The 19545-nt window shown below is 41.8% G+C and overlaps 2 protein-coding genes across 2 annotated transcripts; one reads left to right on the top strand and one right to left on the bottom strand.

Moving 5' to 3' along the window:
• Positions 1–752: 752 nt before the first annotated feature.
• LOC128049519 (basic proline-rich protein-like) lies at positions 753–4897 on the bottom strand. Its single transcript, XM_052641762.1, has 4 exons — positions 4810–4897; positions 1880–2002; positions 1254–1576; positions 753–1160 (listed from the first exon to the last, which is right to left on the bottom strand). Exons 1-4 carry the CDS (start codon positions 4895–4897, stop codon positions 753–755), a joined length of 942 nt encoding a protein of 313 aa, XP_052497722.1.
• Positions 4898–9511: 4614 nt separating this feature from the next.
• On the top strand, positions 9512–19545 carry LOC128049791 (RE1-silencing transcription factor-like). Its single transcript, XM_052642107.1, has 3 exons — positions 9512–10415; positions 13714–13797; positions 17531–19545. Exons 1-3 carry the CDS (start codon positions 9521–9523, stop codon positions 19543–19545), a joined length of 2994 nt encoding a protein of 997 aa, XP_052498067.1. The 5' UTR covers positions 9512–9520.

Here is a 19545-nt window from a genome sequence, read left to right on the forward strand (position 1 = left end):
TCACAGCTTACTGCGTTTGTTGTTGTTGTTGTTGCTTTGTTTTCCTGGCTTATAGCTTAAAATTTGGAAAGCTTTTTTTTTTTTAGTGTAGACTCAAAACGAAGCTTAATCAGTTAAGGGTGGCTATGGGTGGAGATTAGAAGAGATTCGGAAAAGTATTTTTCAAGCATTTTAGACTTGTAAGGGAGGTGACAAAGCCTAAAAGAGCGCTCCTTTTAAGAGCGCTAGTCTCTTGCGTGCACTCCAGAGCTGGGGGATAACTTTTCTGTTGTTAGTTTATGAAGGAAATCAACAAAGGAAGCGGGGCTGGCTTCTCCTCTGACCTCAGAGCCCGAGTTCGAGACACTGGGGGAATTAGGTGCTGCTACGTCTGGGCGCTGCCCCATCCAAAGCCCGGGCCCCCAACAGACTCCTTCGCCCAGGGGCGGGGCGCGCCAGGCGGCTACGCGCGAGGGCAGCGGCGGGGGCGTGTCCGGCGGGCGCGCGCGGGCGGTGAGGGGGCGTGTCCCGGGAGTGGCGGCGGCGGCGCGGGTCGGGTGCGCGGCGCAGCCGCCTGTGTTGGAATGTGCGGCTCCCGCGAGCTCAGGGCGCAGGAGCAGAGTAAGCGCCGCCGAGGCCTGGGGCCCCAGAGCTTGCTGTGGGTGGCGGCGGCGGCCCGGACCGCAGGGCGAGAGCCAGCGGCCTGAACACTCTGTGCAGCCCCACTGGGTCTTCGCGGGCCTCGACGGGCCCAGCGTCCAACTTTTCCACCCTTACCCTCCCCTCCCCCGAAACTCCTGCAACAAAGAAAAGTAGTCCGTGAAGGAGCGGCGACGCGGGTCGTCGCCCCTCCTCGCCCAGGAAGGCCGGTAAGCGCGGCGCGGTCTGAGGCACGGTCGGGTGGGGGCGGCGGGTCGGCCGGGCGGCGGTGGCCGCGAGAAGGGGAGGGCGCGGAAGGACGCGGAGCGAGGCGCTGTCCAGGGCTGATTTGCAGATACTGTGGCTCGGGCGGCGGCGACCGCCGCGTCGGGCGGGGGCGGGCGGCCGGGCGGGATCGGGTTACATCGTCGCCGCCGGGGGGCTGGGCCGGGGGCGTCGGTGAGGGGCGGCGCGGCGCCAGGACCCCCTCCCCAGTCGAGGCCGGGCCGCCGCGCGGGCGCAGGCGCCGGGGATGTCTTGTCCTGAGGCCAGGAGCGGAGCTGCTTGGGGCCCTAGTCCTGAAACTTACTTCCTCTCGTGCTCCTCCTGCTCCAGGTCCCGCCGCAGCCCCTCGCCTGCCGGCGGCCCTCGCGTCTTCCTCCCTCCCCGGCCTCTCCCTTTCGCCGGAAGGCGCCGTTGAGTGCGGCCGGGCTGGTTGAGTCAGCCCGGGACCCGGGCGGTTCCGCCAATGGGGCTGGACAGCGATTTCTGCGCTCGGGCCGCCAGGCCGCCCAGGCCCTGCGTGCGGGGTCGTCTGGCCGCCGGAGTCGGCGGGGCCGGGGCGCGCGTCCCGCGGGGCGCCGTGGGGGAGTGAGCCTCAGACTTCCGGGGCGCAGGGGGCCCCCTCTGGCGCTCGGGGCCGGGCGCCTCGGGAGGGCGCGCGGAGGCTCCCGGCCCCCTGCGGAGGGCGAGCCCTGGGCGGGCGAGGAGCGGGGACGACGACGACGCGGCAACTTTGCTCACTCTTCCCGGACTGGGGCGCGCGGGCCGGGAGGGGGCAGCCTGGACTGGGAAGACTCAACGGCGCCCCGAATTTGCCCGTCTCTCCGTCTTCAGTGGTGGGGAGCCCAGGAAACGCTTCAGGACGACTTGGTGTGTCGGTGGTGTAGTGAGCGGGCCGAGGCGAGGGGAAGCGAGGGCGCCGGAGTTTGCGAAGAGCTGCTTTGTGTTTGGTACGTATTTTGAGAAAATGGCCGAATGCCTATGTCAGTCAGGAATGCCGCGGCCGAGGCCGGCGCTGGTGAAGGCAGCACGTAGGATCCGAGCTGCACATTGGGCTTTCGGGCTGTGCGCGGACGGCCTTCCTGAGCAACGTGGGAAATGCCTGTGGGGATGGTAGTTAGGGTTTGGGGAGAATTAGGAATTACGAGTCGCCTGGGCTGTTTCGTTAAGGCCTTGGACAGCCTTTGCTGTGTGATGGCATTTGATTCCAACTTTCGTTGGTACCTATGACTCAACGAGTTTGTCTTTATGCGCTTGGGTGAAACTGATTACTTTCGGTATTTTGGGTGTAAAATTTTTTGAGTCCTTGCCACTTTGCTTTTTCTAATTCGCAAGAGAACATCTAATTTGAGAATTAACACCTTTTAGGCTGCCGTCTATGGGGTTGTACGGAGTCGGACACGACTGTAGCGACTTAGCAGCGGCAGCAGCAGGTTGGAAAGTAATGAGGTTAAGACACTTTATTAAAAAGCCCAACTTTTTTTCAAAGTGATTTTATTATGGCTCCTCGAGGCAGTTGAGTCAGATCAAACACAAGGCAAGAATGTTGCTGATTTGAGTTATTCAGTTATGGGTGTTTGAAAGCTCTTGTGTTTTCATTTGTGTATATTTGAATACACTAAACTTCCCTTTTCACAGGAAAAAAGATCTTTAATTTTTGTGTACTTTTAAACAGATCATCAAGAAAAGAAACTTAAGTAATACTTCAGTGGCATTATGTACTTTTTCAAAGTACATTGGACCCTTGAACAACAGGGATTTGAACTGCGTGGGTTCACTTATATGTGAATTTTTTTCAAGAAATATATTGGAAAATTTCTCATAAATCTGCAACATTTTGCAGAAGTCTACAGATGATGCATATAGCCTAGAAATATGAAAAATTTAGAAAAAGGTACATCATGAATGCATAAAGTATACATAGATAATAGTGTATTTTATCATTTACTACCATAAAATGTATACAAATCTAATAAAAGTTATCAACAATTACAGACCACGATGGCACCATTCCTGTCCAGAGAGATGTGTAAACAAATGTAAAGATCAATCATTCATCCATAACTGCATATTAACTGTGGTCCATACTATAGGTCTGTAATCATTTCATAGCTACTTCTTGTTGCTATTTTGGTGAGCCTCAAGTGTTGGAGGTATCCACTTAAAATGTCTTGTAAGTCTAATCATATCTGGGTGAGCAGTTCTCTCCAGTAAATTGTGCTTACAGAAAAAAAGCCACCTCTCCCATTTCCTGAGTGTTTTTCATTGTGTTTAGTGGGATACCAGAAACCTTGAATGACTCCATGGGACCCATATGAAGTGCCATTGGTGATGCTGGAAATGCTCCCAAGCAGTAAAGTCATGACATTAGAAGAAAAAGTTAAATTGCTTGATATTGACCATATCAAGTTCTGCAATTTCCATTACCCACCACTTCAAGATCAGTGAATCTAGTGTAAGGGTTATTGCAAAAAAAAGAAAAGGAAATTTGGAGATTATCTCTGCATTTTTGCCAGCAGATATGAAAGCCTTATACTTTTTGTAAAATGCCTTCTGTCTGATATTAAAAATGCCTTTTTGGGAATTCCCTGGTTGTCCAGTAGTTGGGACACCTTTCACTGCTTGAGGGTTCAGGTTTAATCCCTGGTTGGGAAACTAAGATACCACAAGCCACCAAGCTGCGTGATGTAACCTTACAAAAAAAAAGAAAAAAATTTTTATGTGGGTATAGTTGTGAAAGGCATACGTATAGAGTAAATTGATTCGAGAAAAAGTGAAGGTATTGTATGACAACTTAAAGCAAAAGGAAAATGAAGTTTCTAAATCTAGAGACTTTAATGCTGGCAGAGAATGGTTTGGTAATTTTAAAAAGAGTTTTGGCTGAAAAAATATCAAGATAGCAGAACCAGCTTTGAGTTCCCAGATGCTGTTAACAAAATTATTGAAGAGAAAGGCTGTCTGCCTAAACAGGTTTTTAATACAGAGTAATGTGCCCTAGTCTGGAAGAAGTTGCAAAAAGCTCATTCATACTAAAGAAGAGAAGTGAGCATTAATTCGAATTTAAGGCTGGTTGAAGACTAACTTGTTTTGTGCAAATTGAGTTTTTGATCAGGACTGTTCTTATCTATAAAGCTGCCAAGCCCACTTTTTTTTTTTTTAATGGAATTGTTTTTCTTTCATTCTTTGTCTTCCTTTCTTTTTTTGGCTTGCACGATCTCAGTTCCCCCACCTTCGACTGAACGTTGGCCACTGCAGTGAAAGCCCAGAATCCTAACCATTAGGCCACCAGGGAACTTCATAAGCCCACTATCCTTAAAGATAAACACCAGTTACTATTCTTTTGGTTGTATAACAAGAAGGCCAGGGCAATGAGAATACTTATCTAAATTGGTTCCACTGATGCTTTATCCCTGATTATGAAGTACTTCGCAGTAACGGGACTGCATTTGAAGGTTCTTTGGTATTGGACAGTGACCCTGGCCACCTTAACCCCATGAGTTCAACATTGAAGGTGTCAAAGTGGTATTCATATGTATGTGCTAAGTTGCTTCAGTTGTGTCCCACTCTTTGTGACCCTATGGACTGCAGTCTGTCAGGCTCTTCTGTCCATGGGATTCTTCAGGTAGAATACTGGACTGGTTTGCCGTTTCCTCTTCCAGGGGATCTTTCCAACCCAGGGATCGAACCCAGGTCTCTTTTATCTACATTGGCAGGGAGGTTCTTTACCACTAGTACCACCTGGGAAGTCTGTCAAAGTGGTTCCCAAACATAGTGTCTTTGAGTAAAGCCTATATTAAGGTATCATAAAGACCTTGAAATCTCATTACACATGGTACTCTGTAGAAAGGGTTGTTGGTGCTATGGAAGACAACCCTGATAGAACATCATGAAAGTCTAGAAGGATCATACTGTTGAAGATGTTATCATTGTGATAGAAAAAACTATGAAGGTCATCAAGCCTAATAGAAATTTCTGCCAGAAGAGACTGTGTCCACATGTTGTACATGAATTCACAGGATTTACAAGAGCCAATCAAGGAAGTCATGAAAGAGATAGTGGATATTGGAAAAAGGTTGCGGGTGGGGTGGATGAAAGGCTTCAAGATACATATTTTGGGAATATTCAAGAGTTAATAGATAGCATACCAGAGAAATTAATGGAAGTTAATTGGGAGGTGAGTCCTTTTGAACCAGTGCAAGACTGTAAGGAAAAAGACACGGAAGAAGCAGTGCCAGAAAACAAATTGACATTAGACAGTCTGGCAGCAAGGTTCCTTTTATTGAAGACTACTTTTGATTTCTTTTACAACTTGTCCCCTTGTATGATACAAACACTAAAACTAAAGCCCGTGGTAGAAGGATTAGTACCAAATAGAAACATTTTTAGAGAAGTAGAAAAGCCAAATTTGGACAGAAATTTAAGATATATTTCTCTCAAGTTAGACCTCTTTCCACTTCCTCCACCTCTTCTCTCTCTGCACCTCCTTCTGCCTTCCCTTATACTTCCTCTGCCTCGTCTCACTGCTACTCCTGACTCAGCAAGAGCAACCCTTCCTCCCCACACCCCCCTACTCAACAGAAGACAGGAGGATGAAGACCTTGATGATGATTCACTTCTCTGCTTAATGAATGTTAATCACACCATTCAGTTAATAAACTTATCTGTCATGTATGTGTATGAATGTCTTGTGAAAATCTAGTAATTGTACACCAAGAGCTGGAAGACATTGTGTCATCACCATTGTTACCTAAGAATTCATTGTGTACAAGACTTGAGAAAGGTTTAAAGTGATATTTAATATGAAATTTATAATGTATTAGTTTTTCTACTGTTGTATAATTTTGCTTTTAAATAATTACATTACCTGGAACTTCCTTGGTGGTCCAGTTGTTAAGAATCCATGTGCCATAGCAGGGGATATAAGTTCAGTCCCTGGTCTGGGAGGATCCTACCCACATGCCGAGCAGCAATTAAGCCCATGGGCTTCAACTACTAAAGCCTGGGCTCTAGAGCCCCAGCACTGCAACAAGAGAAGCCACTGCAACTATAGAGCAGCCTCTGCTTGTCGAAACTAGAGAAAGTCAACATGCTGCAACGAAGACTCAGTACAGTCAAAAATAAATTTTCAGTCTAGTTCAGTGGCTCAGTCGTGTCCAACTCTGTGACCCCATGGACTGTAGCATGCCAGGCTTCCCTGTCCATCACCAACTCCTGGAGCTTACTCAAACCCATAGAATCGGTGATGCCATCCAACCATCTCAGGCTCTGTTGTCCCCTTCTCCTACTGCTTTCAATCCTTCCCAGCGTCAGGGTCTTTTCCAGTGAGTCAGTTCTTCACATAAGGTGGCCAAAGGATTGGAGTTTCAGCTTCAGCGTCAGTCTTTCCAATGACCATTCAGGACTGATTTCCTTTAGGATTGACTGGTTAGATCTCCTTGCAATACAAGGGGACTCTCAAGAGTCTTCTCCAACACCATTGTTCAAAAGCACCAATTCTTCGGCACTCAGCTTTCTTTATAGTCCAACTCTCACATCCATACATGACTACTGGAAAAACCATAGCCTTGACTAGAGGGACCTTTGTTGGCAAAGTAATGTCTCTGCTTTTTAATATGCTCTCTAGGTTGGTCATAGCTTTTCTTCCAAGGAGTAAGCGTCTTTGAATTTCATGGCTGCAGTCACCATCTGCAGTGATTTTGGAGCCCCCCAAAATAAAGTCTGACACTGTTTCCACGTCTGTTTGACATGAAGTGATGGGTCTGAGTGTTGAGCGTTAAGCCAACTTTTTCACTCTCCTCTCTCACTTGCATCAAGTCTCTTCCAGTTCTTCTTCACTTTCTGCCATAAGGGTGGTGTCATCTGCCTATCTGAGGTTATTGATGTTTTTCCCGGCAATCTTGATTCCAGCTTGTGGTTCATCCAGCCTGGCATTTCTCATGATGTACTCTGCATATGTTAAATAAGCAGGGTGACATTATATAGCCTTGATGTATTCGTTTCCCGATTTGGAACCAGTCTATTGTTCCATGTCCAGTTGTAACTGTTGTTTCCTGACCTACATACAGATTTCTCAGGAGGCAGGTCAGGTGGTTTGGTATTCCCATCTCTTTCAGAATCTTCCACAATTTGTTGTGATCCACATAGTCAAAGGCTTTGGCATAGTCAATAAAGCAGTAGATATTTTTCTGGAACTTTGCTTTTTCGATGATCCAGCAGATGTTGGCAATTTGATCTCTGGTTCCTCTGCCTTTTCTAAATCCAGTTTGAACATCAGGAAGTTCACGGTTCATGTACAGTTGAAGCCTGGCTTGGAGAATTTTGAGCATTACTTGACTAGCATGTGAGATGAGTGCAATTGTGCGGTAGTTTGAGCATTCTTTGGTATTGCCTTTCTTTTGGATTGAAATGAAAACTGACCTTTTCCAGTCCTGTGGCCACTGCTGAGTTTTCCAAATTTGCTGGCATATTGAGTGCAGCACTTTCACAGCATCATCTTTCAGGATTTGAAATAGCTCTATTGGAATTCCATCACCTCCACTAGCTTTGTTGGTAGTGATGCTTCCTAATAAGGCCTGCTTGACTTCGCACTCGAGGATTCACTCTAGGTGAGTGATCACATCATCGTCATTATCTGGGTCATGAAGATCTTTTTTGTATAATTCTTTGTATTCTTGCCAGCTCTTCTTAATATCTTTTGCTTCTGTTAGGTCCTTACCATTTCTGTCCTTTATTGTGCCCATCTTTGCTCGAAATGTTCCCTTGGTATCTAATTTTCTTGAAGAGATCTCTAGACCTCCCATTATATTGTTTTCCTCTATTTCTTTGCACTGATCACTGAAGAAGTCTTTCTTATCTCCTTGCTATCTTTGGAACTCTGCATTCAGATGGATGTATGTTTCCTTTTCTCCTTTGCCTTTGGCATATTTTCTTTCCTCAGCTATTTGTAAGGCCTCCTCAGACAACGACTTTGCCCTTTTGCATTTCCTTTTCTTGGGGGAGAGTCTTGATCACTGCTTCCTATACAATGTTAGGAACCTCTGTTCATAGTTCTTCAGGCACTCTGTGTATCAGGTCGAATCCCTTGAATCTACTTCCACTGTATAATCATAAGGGATTTGATTTAGGTCATACCTGAATGGTCTAGTGGTTTTCCCTACTTTCTTCAATTTAAGTCTGAATTTGGCAATAAGGAGTTCATGATCTAAGCCACAGTCAGCTCCCAGTCTTGTTTTTGCTGACTGTATAAAGCTTCTCCATCTTTGGTTGCAAAGAATATAATCAGTCTGATTTTGGTGTTGGACATCTAATGATGTCCATGTGTAGAGTCTTCTCTTGTGTTGTTGAAAGAGGGTGTTTGCTATTACCAGTGTGTTCTCTTGGCAAATCTCCTGTTAGCCTTTGACCTGCTTCGTTTTGTACTCCAAGGCCAAAATTGCCTGTTACTCCAGGTATCTCTTGACTTGTAACTTTTGTATTCTAGTCCCCTATAATGAAAAGGACATCTTTTTTGTGTGTTAGTTCTAGAAGGTTTTGTAGGTCTTCATAGAAAACTAAATTTTAAAAAATATATAATAATTACGTTACTATATGCTGTCTGAGAAACAGCATATCAGCCCATGATACATACATGCAGTTAAGAAAAAACTATTTCTAATACTATGTTATGAAAATGCCTTACACTATATGCTAAATAAAAATTTTATGACTCATTTATTTGCATATCGGCTTGGCTACTGGGAAGCAGTCCTATCGATTGGAGTAGATTTCAGTAAAGCAGTCATATCGTTGCTTCAGTGTTACCAGTGCTTTGTTATAACTGTAAATGAGTATGAATTTCTTTTTCACAATATCTTTTCTCTGAATTCCAGGCAGACGCTTTAACTTCTGAGCCACCAGGGAAGCCCCTTCTAATGACTAGTGTTAGTAATATGTATAATATCTGCAGTATTTTATATCATACAATATTGATAAAGGTATGACAGGTGTAATTCATCTGGTACACAGGGGATGTATACTTACTGTATTTATGAATACAGTACTGGAAATGTAGTCCTTATGATTTTAACAACTTTTTCATGTATCTATTATATAAATGCGTGTAACATGCAAAATACATGTTTACTGACTTATCCTTAAGGCTTCTGGTCAACAGTAGACTATTGGTACTCTTAGTTTTTGTGGAGCCAAAAAGAAGCGATTTTTAACTGTACTGGGGGTTGGTGCCTCTAACCCATTTGTACAAAGCTATATTTAATTTTAATTAGCACTAAAAATGAAGGTTACTTACATTTTTCCACTAGAAAAAGTAAAAGTGCTTGAGGGAAGGCACACCGTTGGCAGACTTAGTTGATGGATGAGTTGTGTCACACTTGATAGAATTTCTTATAGCGGATACAGAAAATTTTTTGATAACTGCAGAAAAGAGAGTTTGGACTTAGAAAATGATTTTAAAGACTGACTTTCAGTAGTTAATGAAGCTGATTGAGTTAAAAGGTTATGTGGGAAAAGGTATTAAGTTACAAAGAACCACAGTGATGTTTTAGTTTTACACTGGTAAATGTTGTGCTTAAACTGGTGCTTTTGTGTGTTTTTTGTTTTGTTTTGAATGCAGAGCACAGATATGGCCACCCAGGTAATGGGGCAGTCTTCCGGAGGAGGAGGGCTGTTCACTGGCAGTGGCACCATGGGCATGGCCTTGCCAAATGACATGTATGACTTGCCTGATCTCTCTCGAGCTGAACTGGCTGCGCCTCAGCTTATCATGTTGGCAAACGTGGCCTTAACTGGGGAGGTAAATGGCGGCTGCTGTGATTACGTGGTTGGCGAAGAAAGACAGATGGCAGAATTGATGCCTGTTGGGGATAGCAACTTCTCAGATAGTGATGGAGAAGCACTTGAGGAGTCTCCTGAGGTGAAAGGCCAACCCAATGGGCTGGAGAACATGGAACTGGAAAGTTTGGAACTCAACGTTGTGCAGCCACAGCCTGTGTTTGAGGTAGCAGCTGCCTCAGAAACGTACAGCTCAAATAAAGACCTTCCTCAGGAAACACCCGTAGCAGAGGACAAGTGCAAGAACTTGAAGACCAAACCCTTCCGCTGTAAACCATGCCAGTATGAAGCAGAATCTGAAGAGCAGTTTGTGCATCACATCCGAGTTCATAGCGCCAAGAAATTTTTTGTGGAAGAAAGTGCAGAGAAGCAAGCAAAAGCCAGGGAATCCGGCTCTTCTACTGGAGAAGAGGGCGATTTCTCCAAGGGCCCCATCCGCTGTGACCGCTGTGGCTACAATACCAATCGCTATGATCACTATACTGCTCACCTGAAACATCACACCCGAGCCGGGGACAATGAGCGAGTCTACAAGTGTATCATATGCACGTACACCACAGTGAGTGAATATCACTGGAGGAAACACCTGAGAAACCATTTTCCAAGGAAAGTTTACACATGTGGGAAATGCAACTATTTTTCAGACAGAAAAAACAATTATGTTCAGCATGTTCGAACTCATACAGGTAAGAGTACCTTTCTCATTAAGTGTACTGTACCCCCCAGAATGGAGTGGTCTTAAAAATGTGAAAAATTTCAAATATCTCAGAAGTAAAGAGAATTAAAGATGGGTAAATCTCATCTCAGAAGTAAATAACATCTCAAAAGTAAAAAGTAAACATGGGTACCCACAGGTACCCATCACCTCTACCCAACAGTTATTAGTTATTAATATTTTATCATATTTGACAATTCATATTTTAAAATAACTATATTCCACTTCCACACAGTTCATCCATTTAATGTTAGAATGCATTGGCTTTAGTATGTTTGCAGAATTGTGGAGCCCATACCGCAGTCAATTTTAGGACATCTTCACCCCAAAAGGAAGCACCTCTCAGTGGTTGCTCCCCATTTTCCCCAATACCCCTTATTTATTCACTTGTAAATTGACTTTCAAATCTTTGTAATTAACGGGTCTTATTTTTTGAAAGCAATGTTTATAATATTGATAGTTGCCGTACATTTTCCTGGTAAGAATTGGTACCTTTGAGGACTGATTGCTGGTCTGAATAATATGAATAGCGTAACCTAATACTCTGCTCCTCCCATCAGCAGTGAGAAGGGCTGTGGAATGCTGTTTGCATCAGATCCCATTTGCAGTAGTTGTCACTCTGCAGCACTGAACCCTAAAGTGAGTCCTAGTGAGGAGAGGAATTGATGTTGAAGGGGTAGACATAAACAAGAAGACTTGCAGATGAAATTCCATTACAAGAAAGACATGTGTAGCAAGATTTAGAAACTCCAACAGATGGCTTCTGTGTAATTTAAAGCTTAAAATCTAGTTATATAAAAGAATTTGAAATCTCTTTGGAATTTGTTATAATCTGTGATTGTCTCTAGGCTTTGCAACCATTTTATCTCAAAAGTAAAAAAGTCTCAAAGTCACATGGCATAGGAAATGAGAGTAACTGGAGAATCCTACACCATTAATCACTTAAGAGTTTTAATTAAACAAACTGTTAGAAAACAAACTGTTAGACTAAGGTTAGACTAAACTAACCTCACTTGCAGTGTCATAAAACAAATCTCAGATACCATATACACTTTAGCCATAAGTACTTCATGTTCCTTTAACAGTCTTGTGAAAACTTTGGGGCCTAATTTATCATAGAATTGGCCATAATCTGTAGAGCTTTTAGGTAATAAGTGTGATATTCAGTGAAGTGCATGACTTTTACATATATACATTTATGAATTTTTAAAAATTGAGGTATTATTGACAATGATGGATTTTTACAAATATATATACTTAACAACCGCCATGCAAGTCACCATAAAAAATAATACCAGTGTGTTTATCTTATTAAATTTTTTTGGGGTGTCAGTTATATGTTTGGAAAGGAAACAGTTAAGTGTTTATTGAAAGCCTAAAGTATTGTACCCAGGGTCACATACAGCTAAGATTGAAACTTCTGTATCTTTTTTATAGGTACTTATTATGGTAAGGGGCTGAGGATTTTCATTTGAGTCTTCAGTAGATTTTTCATTTTGTGGTTTTGCTATCTAACCAGTTCACAGATTCTACTTTGAAAGATGACATTTTTGCCTATACGTGTGAATGGAAAATAATTAGTGTTTCTAGAGTATTTATGCCTATTTTGGTGAGTTGCACAGATAGATGCAATCTATTTTGTTAGGAAGAATTTAAAAGTAAAGTATCTGTAGTTGATCCTTCATGTTAATCTTCATGGTATTAAATTTTTCTTAGCTTTTTTTGGTAACAACTTTACTGATACACAATTGATATACCATACAGTTCACTGTGAACTGAACTGTTCGGAACACTTCATATCAATGGAATCAGATAATACGTGGCCCTCAGTGGCTACCTTCTTTCACTTACGTTTTCAAGGTTCATCCACATCAAACATACAGTACTTGTTTTCCTTTTGTTGCCAAATACTTCTCTAAAATGGGTAAGCAACATTTTGTTTTTCTATTAGTTAATGGATTTTTGGATTATTCCCACTTTTTGGCTATTGTGAGTAATGCTGCTATTGCCATTCTTCTGCAAGGTTTTGTGTAGACATATGTTTTTATTTTTCTTAGGTAAATATACACCTAGGAGTGGAATTGTTTAGCCATATGGTAATTATGTTTAATCATTTGAGGGACTGACAAGCTGTTTTCCAAAGTGGCTGCACTATTTTACAGGCCCACCAGCACTGTATTAGGGTTCTAAATTCTCCACAACCTAACAAATAAATGTTAATATCTGTTATTTTGATTATAGCCATCCTGGTGGGTGTGAAATCATCTCACTGTGGTTTTGATTTACATTTCTGTTGTGACTAATGATATTGTGCATCTTTTCAAGTGCTTGTTGGCAATTACGTATCTTTTTACATAAATACATTTCAACATTTTTTAATCTCCGAATTCTTTAGGCTAAAGTAGGCATCCTGTTGCCATGAGCTATTTATGTCTAATCTACAGGTATCGGCTAATAATCGCTGGATAGTTACTAGGAACACATTTCACACTTATCGCCACATTCTTTCTTTCTTTTTTTCTCTTTGTCTTTCCTTTCCTTGTTCCATGGGTTTTTTGTTTGTTTTTTGTTTTTGGCCAAGCCACATGACATGTGGGATCTTTAGTTCCCCTACCAGATATTGAACCTGTGCCCCCTGCAGTGGAAGTATGGAGTCTTAACCAATTGACTGCCGGGAAAGTCCCTCGTTGTCCCTTGTTATGAGGTACATCTGCTGCTGTAATGCATAATATAGACAGAATAATAATGTATTTATTGAAGGCTCTATGTGTCAGGCACAGGGCTGAAGGCTATCTATATATTAATTTAAATTCTCACAATTCTAGAAAGTGGAGATACTGTTACTTTTATAGATGAGGACGCTTGCCTGAGGTCCTAATTGTTATCTTGTGGCCCAAAAATAGACAAATGTCAAGATTTTTTTTAGTATATTTTGTGGTCAACAGCCCATGTCCAAAACGCACAAATTTTCTGCCTTTGAGGCTTAAATTCCTTAGTAGTAAATCACTGTTCCCTTGAGTTGCTGTCAGTCCCCGTAGCTTTATGAGTATAACTGGGACTTCCCTGGTGGTGGAGTGGTTAACTCCATGCTCCTAGCGCAAAGGGCATGGGTTCGATCCTTGGTCTGGGAACTAAGGTCTCACATGCTGAACTGAGCAGCCAAAAAAAACCCCCAAAACTCAGTATTAAATTATGTATGTATGTATTGTTAGTGAGAATTGTAATTGTCTTATTTTATCATTTGAACATTAATCACTGTATTTTTGTAGGTGAACGTCCATACAAATGTGAACTTTGTCCTTACTCAAGTTCTCAGAAGACTCATTTAACCAGGCATATGCGTACTCATTCAGGTTGGTAAGAAATGGGAACTTCTTAAATCATTTTTAGTAAACTACCATTATAAAGAAGTTGTTCTATACTTGGAACTGGATCATTACTTATGATTTATTTTTAATGTAATTTGGATATTTATGTATATTTTTAATATAATTTCAGTGTGTGGTTGCTGGGTTCCAGGGATTCCTTGTTAGTTGCTTAGTTCCTGACATTTGGTTTTGTTCTCTTGAGAATTGTTAAGGTTTCCAAAGATTGATTTACAAAAGCCAAACTTTAAAGAGTGATTGATAATCTATGATCCCAATTCACTTATAATAAATAAAATACAGGACTATAACACCTGGGAGAACTGTCCACCCTAGAACTGAAATGACCATGATTACCATCCAGAATTGGCCCCCATTATGAAGGTATGAAGATGGCAAAGTTAAAAAGTCAGTATTTGTGTAGGTGGTCTAGAATGGATAATTATTTCATTTTTGCCACACTGACCCTTTGGAGGTCCTGATATGATCCACAACTCTTCTTTTCTAATTCTCAGTAGATATGTTACCATTTCATCTTGGATGAAATATTTAGAACTGGAGGGAATGCATCTGATTTACATGTCCCTTTGTAATATTTTTGTAGGTATCATACTGGATAGTTCTTCCATCCTGCTAGCATAGGAATTCATTTTGAATATTTTCCATTTATGAGCACAGTGACTGTTTGTTAAAGGGAATTAACATCTTAACTGAATTCTGTCATGGACTACTTATGTTTAAGATGGAAAAATAATTTTTTCAGCATAAACTATTTTCCTTCCACTGAGTACTTGGTGATTATTATGGAGGCACTGTTTTTTTTTTTTTTTTCTCTTGGCCAAGTGGCTTTCAGGATCTTAGTTCTCCAATCAGGGATCAAACCTGTGCCCACTGCAGTGGAAGCATGTAGTCCTAACCACTGGGCCACCAGTGAATTCCCTGAAGGCACTATTTTTAATAGCTGAGTCATTTGAAACATATTATGGTTTGAGAGTCTTTTTGTGAAGTTTGAATAATTTTTTTTAAGATTTATTGATTCATTTTATTTATTTATGCTTTTTGGCTGCGGTGGGTCTTTGTGGTTGCACTTGTGCTTTCCCTAGTTGCAGCGAGCAGGGGCTACTCTTCGTTATGGCGCATGGACTTCAGTAGTTGTGGCACATGAGCTGAGTAGCGCTGTGGCATGTGGGATCATCCCAGACCCGGGGATCAAACTGGTGTCCTTTGTGTGTTGCAAGACAGATTCTTAACCACTTGACCACCAGGGAAGCCCTAGAATAACTTTTTAAACATATTTTATTAAGGTTTTATTTACCCACACGAAAATGCACGTGTTAGGCATATAGGTCAGTGATTTTATGTATGCTTTCTCTTGTTTGACTGCCATTTTGGTGTAGACATGAAATGTCTCTACTACCCTTAGAAAAATTGCCTCCTTACCCTTTCTAGTCAGTATTGCCATATTCTTCCATCAAGTGATACTCTGATTTCTATTAAAGATTTAACATCTTTCTGTAAAATGTTTTTGAGAGTCATTCCATGCTGCGTTAACAGAATGTTGTGTTTATTGCTGAGTAGTACACCCCTATTACTCTTGAATTAGAAGTTCCTTTGTTATTCTGTCTGGACTCTACTTGATAAGAATGTGTATAGCTTATAAAACTCCCTTTTTGAATTTGCTTTACATTTATAAATTAATTTGGGAATGATAAAACAGATAGCTGGCACATTTATAAAGATGAAAAACAGGTAAAAATTTTTACTAGAACTGTAAAAGGAAGTTAAGTTAAAACTGTTGGTACAGGGCAAAAGAATTTTCATTCAGCTAGATATTAATAAACTAATCAACTTGATGAATTGATCTTCCAATGCAACAGATTTAATGGCAGTAAAGCAAAAATATGGGTGGGGTAAATGAAGCAAATAAATGATGCCATTGGAGTTTAAAACAGAGTTCTAGGAACTCCATTTCTTGATCATTTCACAGGTGGATGCTTGCATCTTGCTTGATGCTGGCTATGAAAATGCTCTCATTCATTAGGGCTTATAAAGTGGTGACATTTTCTTTATAATTCTTTTAAGAGCACAAATATTTTCCTAACGAGAGCGAGTTCATTCATCAGCTCTTTGTTTACTCAAAGGTAAGGTTTATATAGTAAGGCAGGATAAGCACCTGAAATCTTCCTTTGTGTTTACCTGTTCTATAATACACCAGTTCATTCCAAAAGTCATAAATTACAGGTAATATGTATTGACTGTTTGGCCGTCTGTTCTACACTTAAGTGCTTTATATGGATTAGATTATTTATAGCTTACAACACATAAGAATAGTTTACACATGAAGAAATTGAGCCTTAGAGAGTTCTCAGTACCTTGCTCAAGACCTCACAGTAAGTTACAGAGCCTGTACTTGATCTCTGTAGGTATTCTTACTGTAGAACAAGTTCTTAACCGTTATGTCACATATCTTGTTTCCCCCATTCTGTTTCTGTATATATTAAGTAGATGTTTGTCTCCACTGAAGTCATTCAATGGAAAGGACAAAAAGGGGCCAAGTGGAGAGTAATGTAGCATGTTGTTAGAAACCTCTCTTTATGAATCTGTTACTGGACTAATGTGGAAAAGAGCTTATAGTTTGACATACTTGGATAAGTTTTTGTTTTTGTGGTCAAGTATTCTGTAATCAGATATCTTCTGATCATGTAAAGCTTATTATCTATGGTTTTACTTAATGTCTGAGTAGTTTGGCTTTACAAAAAAATTTAAAAGATTTTATGTGAATTTGAGAATGTTGAGAGATGAATTTTCATAAATGTCAATTTCCATTTTTCTGCTATGCATTCCATTGGACCAGTGGGGTATGGATACCATTTGGTAATATTTGCTAGAGTGTGATCTAGATGGGTATGTATTCAGGTAGAATGAGTTAAATCTTATGCCTTTAATTTGGGGGTGGGAGGGCTTCTGGTCTTGTATGTGCCTGTGATTATAACTTGTGCTTATTTTATATGCCATATCTATTTGTATGCCCCTGGTTTCTTTGCTCATTTGTTAGAAGAAAGTGGGAGAAAATCTAGAAAGGATTTCTGACTTGTTATATTTTGCTGTAGAATAGCAGCTCTGGCAGTGGAAAAATTTGCTGAGTGAAATCTGATTCAACTCTGCTATGATGGACAAAGGGTCAAAGCATTGTTTTAACGCTTTCACATAAAGGTCTGGGAGTGTGGCCTCGAGTATGAAGTATTTCTTTTGAAGTCTCAAGGTTTATCTTAAATGTATGGGAATTTTATGTTCTGTTCCTTTATACATTTGTTTTAACTACATAAAAACGTTAAAAGTATGTAACCTTTTTGAGTGCCTTTGCCCAAAAATTAGCATCAAGAGCCTAAGTCCTTTTTCAGTAATTGTATATTTCTTCATGTATCTGTGTTCTTTAAGAGTGTTTGAGAGCCCTAACTTGATGAACTTTTTAGAAGATGATTAAGATAATTATTCCTTTGTTTAGGATGAGAATCAGAAGTCAAGGGATAGAGGAAAGATATACAAATAAATACGAAAGATATACAAATAAATATGGTAAATTGCATGATCAAGTCTTCATGAAATAGTTTTGGTGGTTTTTGTTTTATATCTATCCACACTTCTTGATGAACATATTTGAATAAATCTTGAATTCATTTCTTAATGTGTGCCTTCTGTAACATCTCTTGTCTACCTTCAGGTGAGAAGCCATTTAAGTGTGACCAGTGCAGTTATGTGGCCTCTAATCAACATGAAGTGACCCGCCACGCGAGACAGGTTCACAATGGGCCTAAACCTCTTAACTGCCCACACTGTGACTACAAAACAGCAGACAGAAGTAACTTCAAAAAACACGTGGAGCTACATGTTAATCCGCGGCAGTTCAACTGCCCTGTATGTGACTATGCAGCTTCCAAGAAGTGTAATCTGCAGTATCATTTCAAATCTAAGCATCCTACTTGTCCTAATAAAACCATGGATGTCTCAAAGGTGAAACTAAAGAAAACCAAGAAGCGAGAGGCTGACTTGCCTGATAACAAAATCACCAGTGAGAAAACAGAAACAGAGCAGACAAAAGTAAAGGGGGATGTGACTGGGAAGAAAAACGAGAGGCCTGTAAAAGTGGAGAAGAAAGAGAATGTTTCAAAAGAGAAGAAGCCTTGTAGTAATGCCTCAAGCCAAGTGACCACCAGAACGCGCAAATCTGCCATGGAAGCTAAGGAAGTGGATGTGTCCCCGGGAAACAATTCAGAAAAAAGCTGCAAAAGCAAGAAAAGCAAAAGGAAGGTGGAAGCTGAAGCCCATTCCTTACAAGAGCCTGTTAATGATGAGGAACCTGTGACAAAAAAGAAAAAGAAGGCAGAAAGCAAATCCAGAAATAGTCAGGAAGTGCCAAAGGGTGACAGCAAAGTAGAGGAGAATAAAAAGCAAAACATTTGCATGAAAAACAGTACAAAGAAGAAAACTGTGAGAAGTAAATCCTATAAGAAAAGCAGCCAGCCTGCTCCTAGGAGGCCCACTCAGATGGAGTCTGCTCAGGTGGGGTGTGTTCAGACGGAGCCGCTGCCACCTCCTTCTCCTCCCCCTCCCCCTCCCATGGGGTGTGGTGAGGTCGAGGCTGTCCAGAAGGGGCCTGTTCACATGGAGCCACCTCCTCCCATGGAGCCTGTTCAGGTGACCCCTGTTCAGATGGAGCCTTCTCCTCCTCCTGCTCCTCCCCCAGAGCCTGCTCAGGTGGGGTCTGTTCAGATAGAGCCTCCTCCACCCCCTCCCCCTGTGGGGGATGCTGAGATGGAGGTTGTTCAGAAGGAGCCTGTTCAGACAGAGCCGCCTCCTCCCACAGAGCCGGTCCCCAGAAGGTCTCCTCGAAAAGATAACAGAAAGGAAAAGTCCAGCATGCTGAGTGAAATGGCACGGAAGGAGCGAGTGCTTATTGAGGTTGGCTTAGTGCCTGTTAAAGACAAGCAGCTTCTAGAAGAAAGTGCCAGTGCACAGGATCTGTTCCCACCATCACCACCCCTGCCAAAGGAAAAGTTAAAAGGGGAAGAATCGGAAGACCAAAATGTGTTCCCTGCAGGCGAAGGAAATAAAGAAGCCCCTCTTGAAAAAGTGGGAGCAGAAGAGGCAGATAAGAGTCTGGCTGGTGTTGCTGCTGTTCTCAAGGAATCTGCCAACACTTCATCCTCTGAACAAAACTTGAATATGCCAGAGGGTGAAACTTCAGAGGATAAACCTCAGGCTGAAGCTATGCTGTGTGCAATGGAGACAGACACTGATGAGAAGCAAGCAGAGAATTTCCCCAGCAGAGACTCGGCAGTTGAAGAACCAGTTTCACCAGCACTGCCTTCTCTACCGCTAGAAAAACAAGAAGCCGTGTCCACAACTGCTGTGGCATCACCTCCTGTCACGGTGGCAGTAAATGAGTCTCAGGAAATGGATGAAGACGAAGGCATCCACAGTCATGATGGAAGTGACCTAAGTGACAACACGTCAGAGGATAGTGATGATTCTGGATTGAACGGGGCTCGGCCAGTTCCACAAGAGACCAGTGGGAAAGATGGAAAGGATGCCTTGGCTGTCAAAGTGGCCGAAGGAGATTTTGTTTGTATCTTCTGTGATCGTTCTTTTCGAAAGGAAAAAGATTACAGCAAACACCTCAATCGCCATTTGGTTAATGTATACTTCCTTGAAAAGGCAGCTCAAGGGCAGGAGTAA

Source organism: Budorcas taxicolor, chromosome 6 (assembly GCF_023091745.1).
Source record: "Budorcas taxicolor isolate Tak-1 chromosome 6, Takin1.1, whole genome shotgun sequence".
In the NCBI taxonomy this organism is placed as follows: Eukaryota; Metazoa; Chordata; class Mammalia; order Artiodactyla; family Bovidae; genus Budorcas; species Budorcas taxicolor.

Excerpts from the sequence above, each read along its gene's own strand:
- LOC128049791 (XM_052642107.1), top strand. The coding sequence starts at position 9,521 with ATGGCCACCCAGGTAATGGGGCAGTCTTCCGGAGGAGGAGGGCTGTTC. Across the intron at positions 10,416-13,713 it reads GCATGTTCGAACTCATACAG|GTGAACGTCCATACAAATGT; the intron begins GTAAGAGTACCT and ends GTATTTTTGTAG. Across the intron at positions 13,798-17,530 it reads GCATATGCGTACTCATTCAG|GTGAGAAGCCATTTAAGTGT; the intron begins GTTGGTAAGAAA and ends GTCTACCTTCAG.
- LOC128049519 (XM_052641762.1), bottom strand. The coding sequence starts at position 4,897 with ATGTGGACACAGTCTCTTCTGGCAGAAATTTCTATTAGGCTTGATGAC. Across the intron at positions 2,003-4,809 it reads CAATGATAACATCTTCAACA|GCATTTCCCACGTTGCTCAG; the intron begins GTATGATCCTTC and ends CCATCCCCACAG. Across the intron at positions 1,577-1,879 it reads GGCATTCCTGACTGACATAG|GGGGCCGGGAGCCTCCGCGC; the intron begins GCATTCGGCCAT and ends CGCCCTCCGCAG.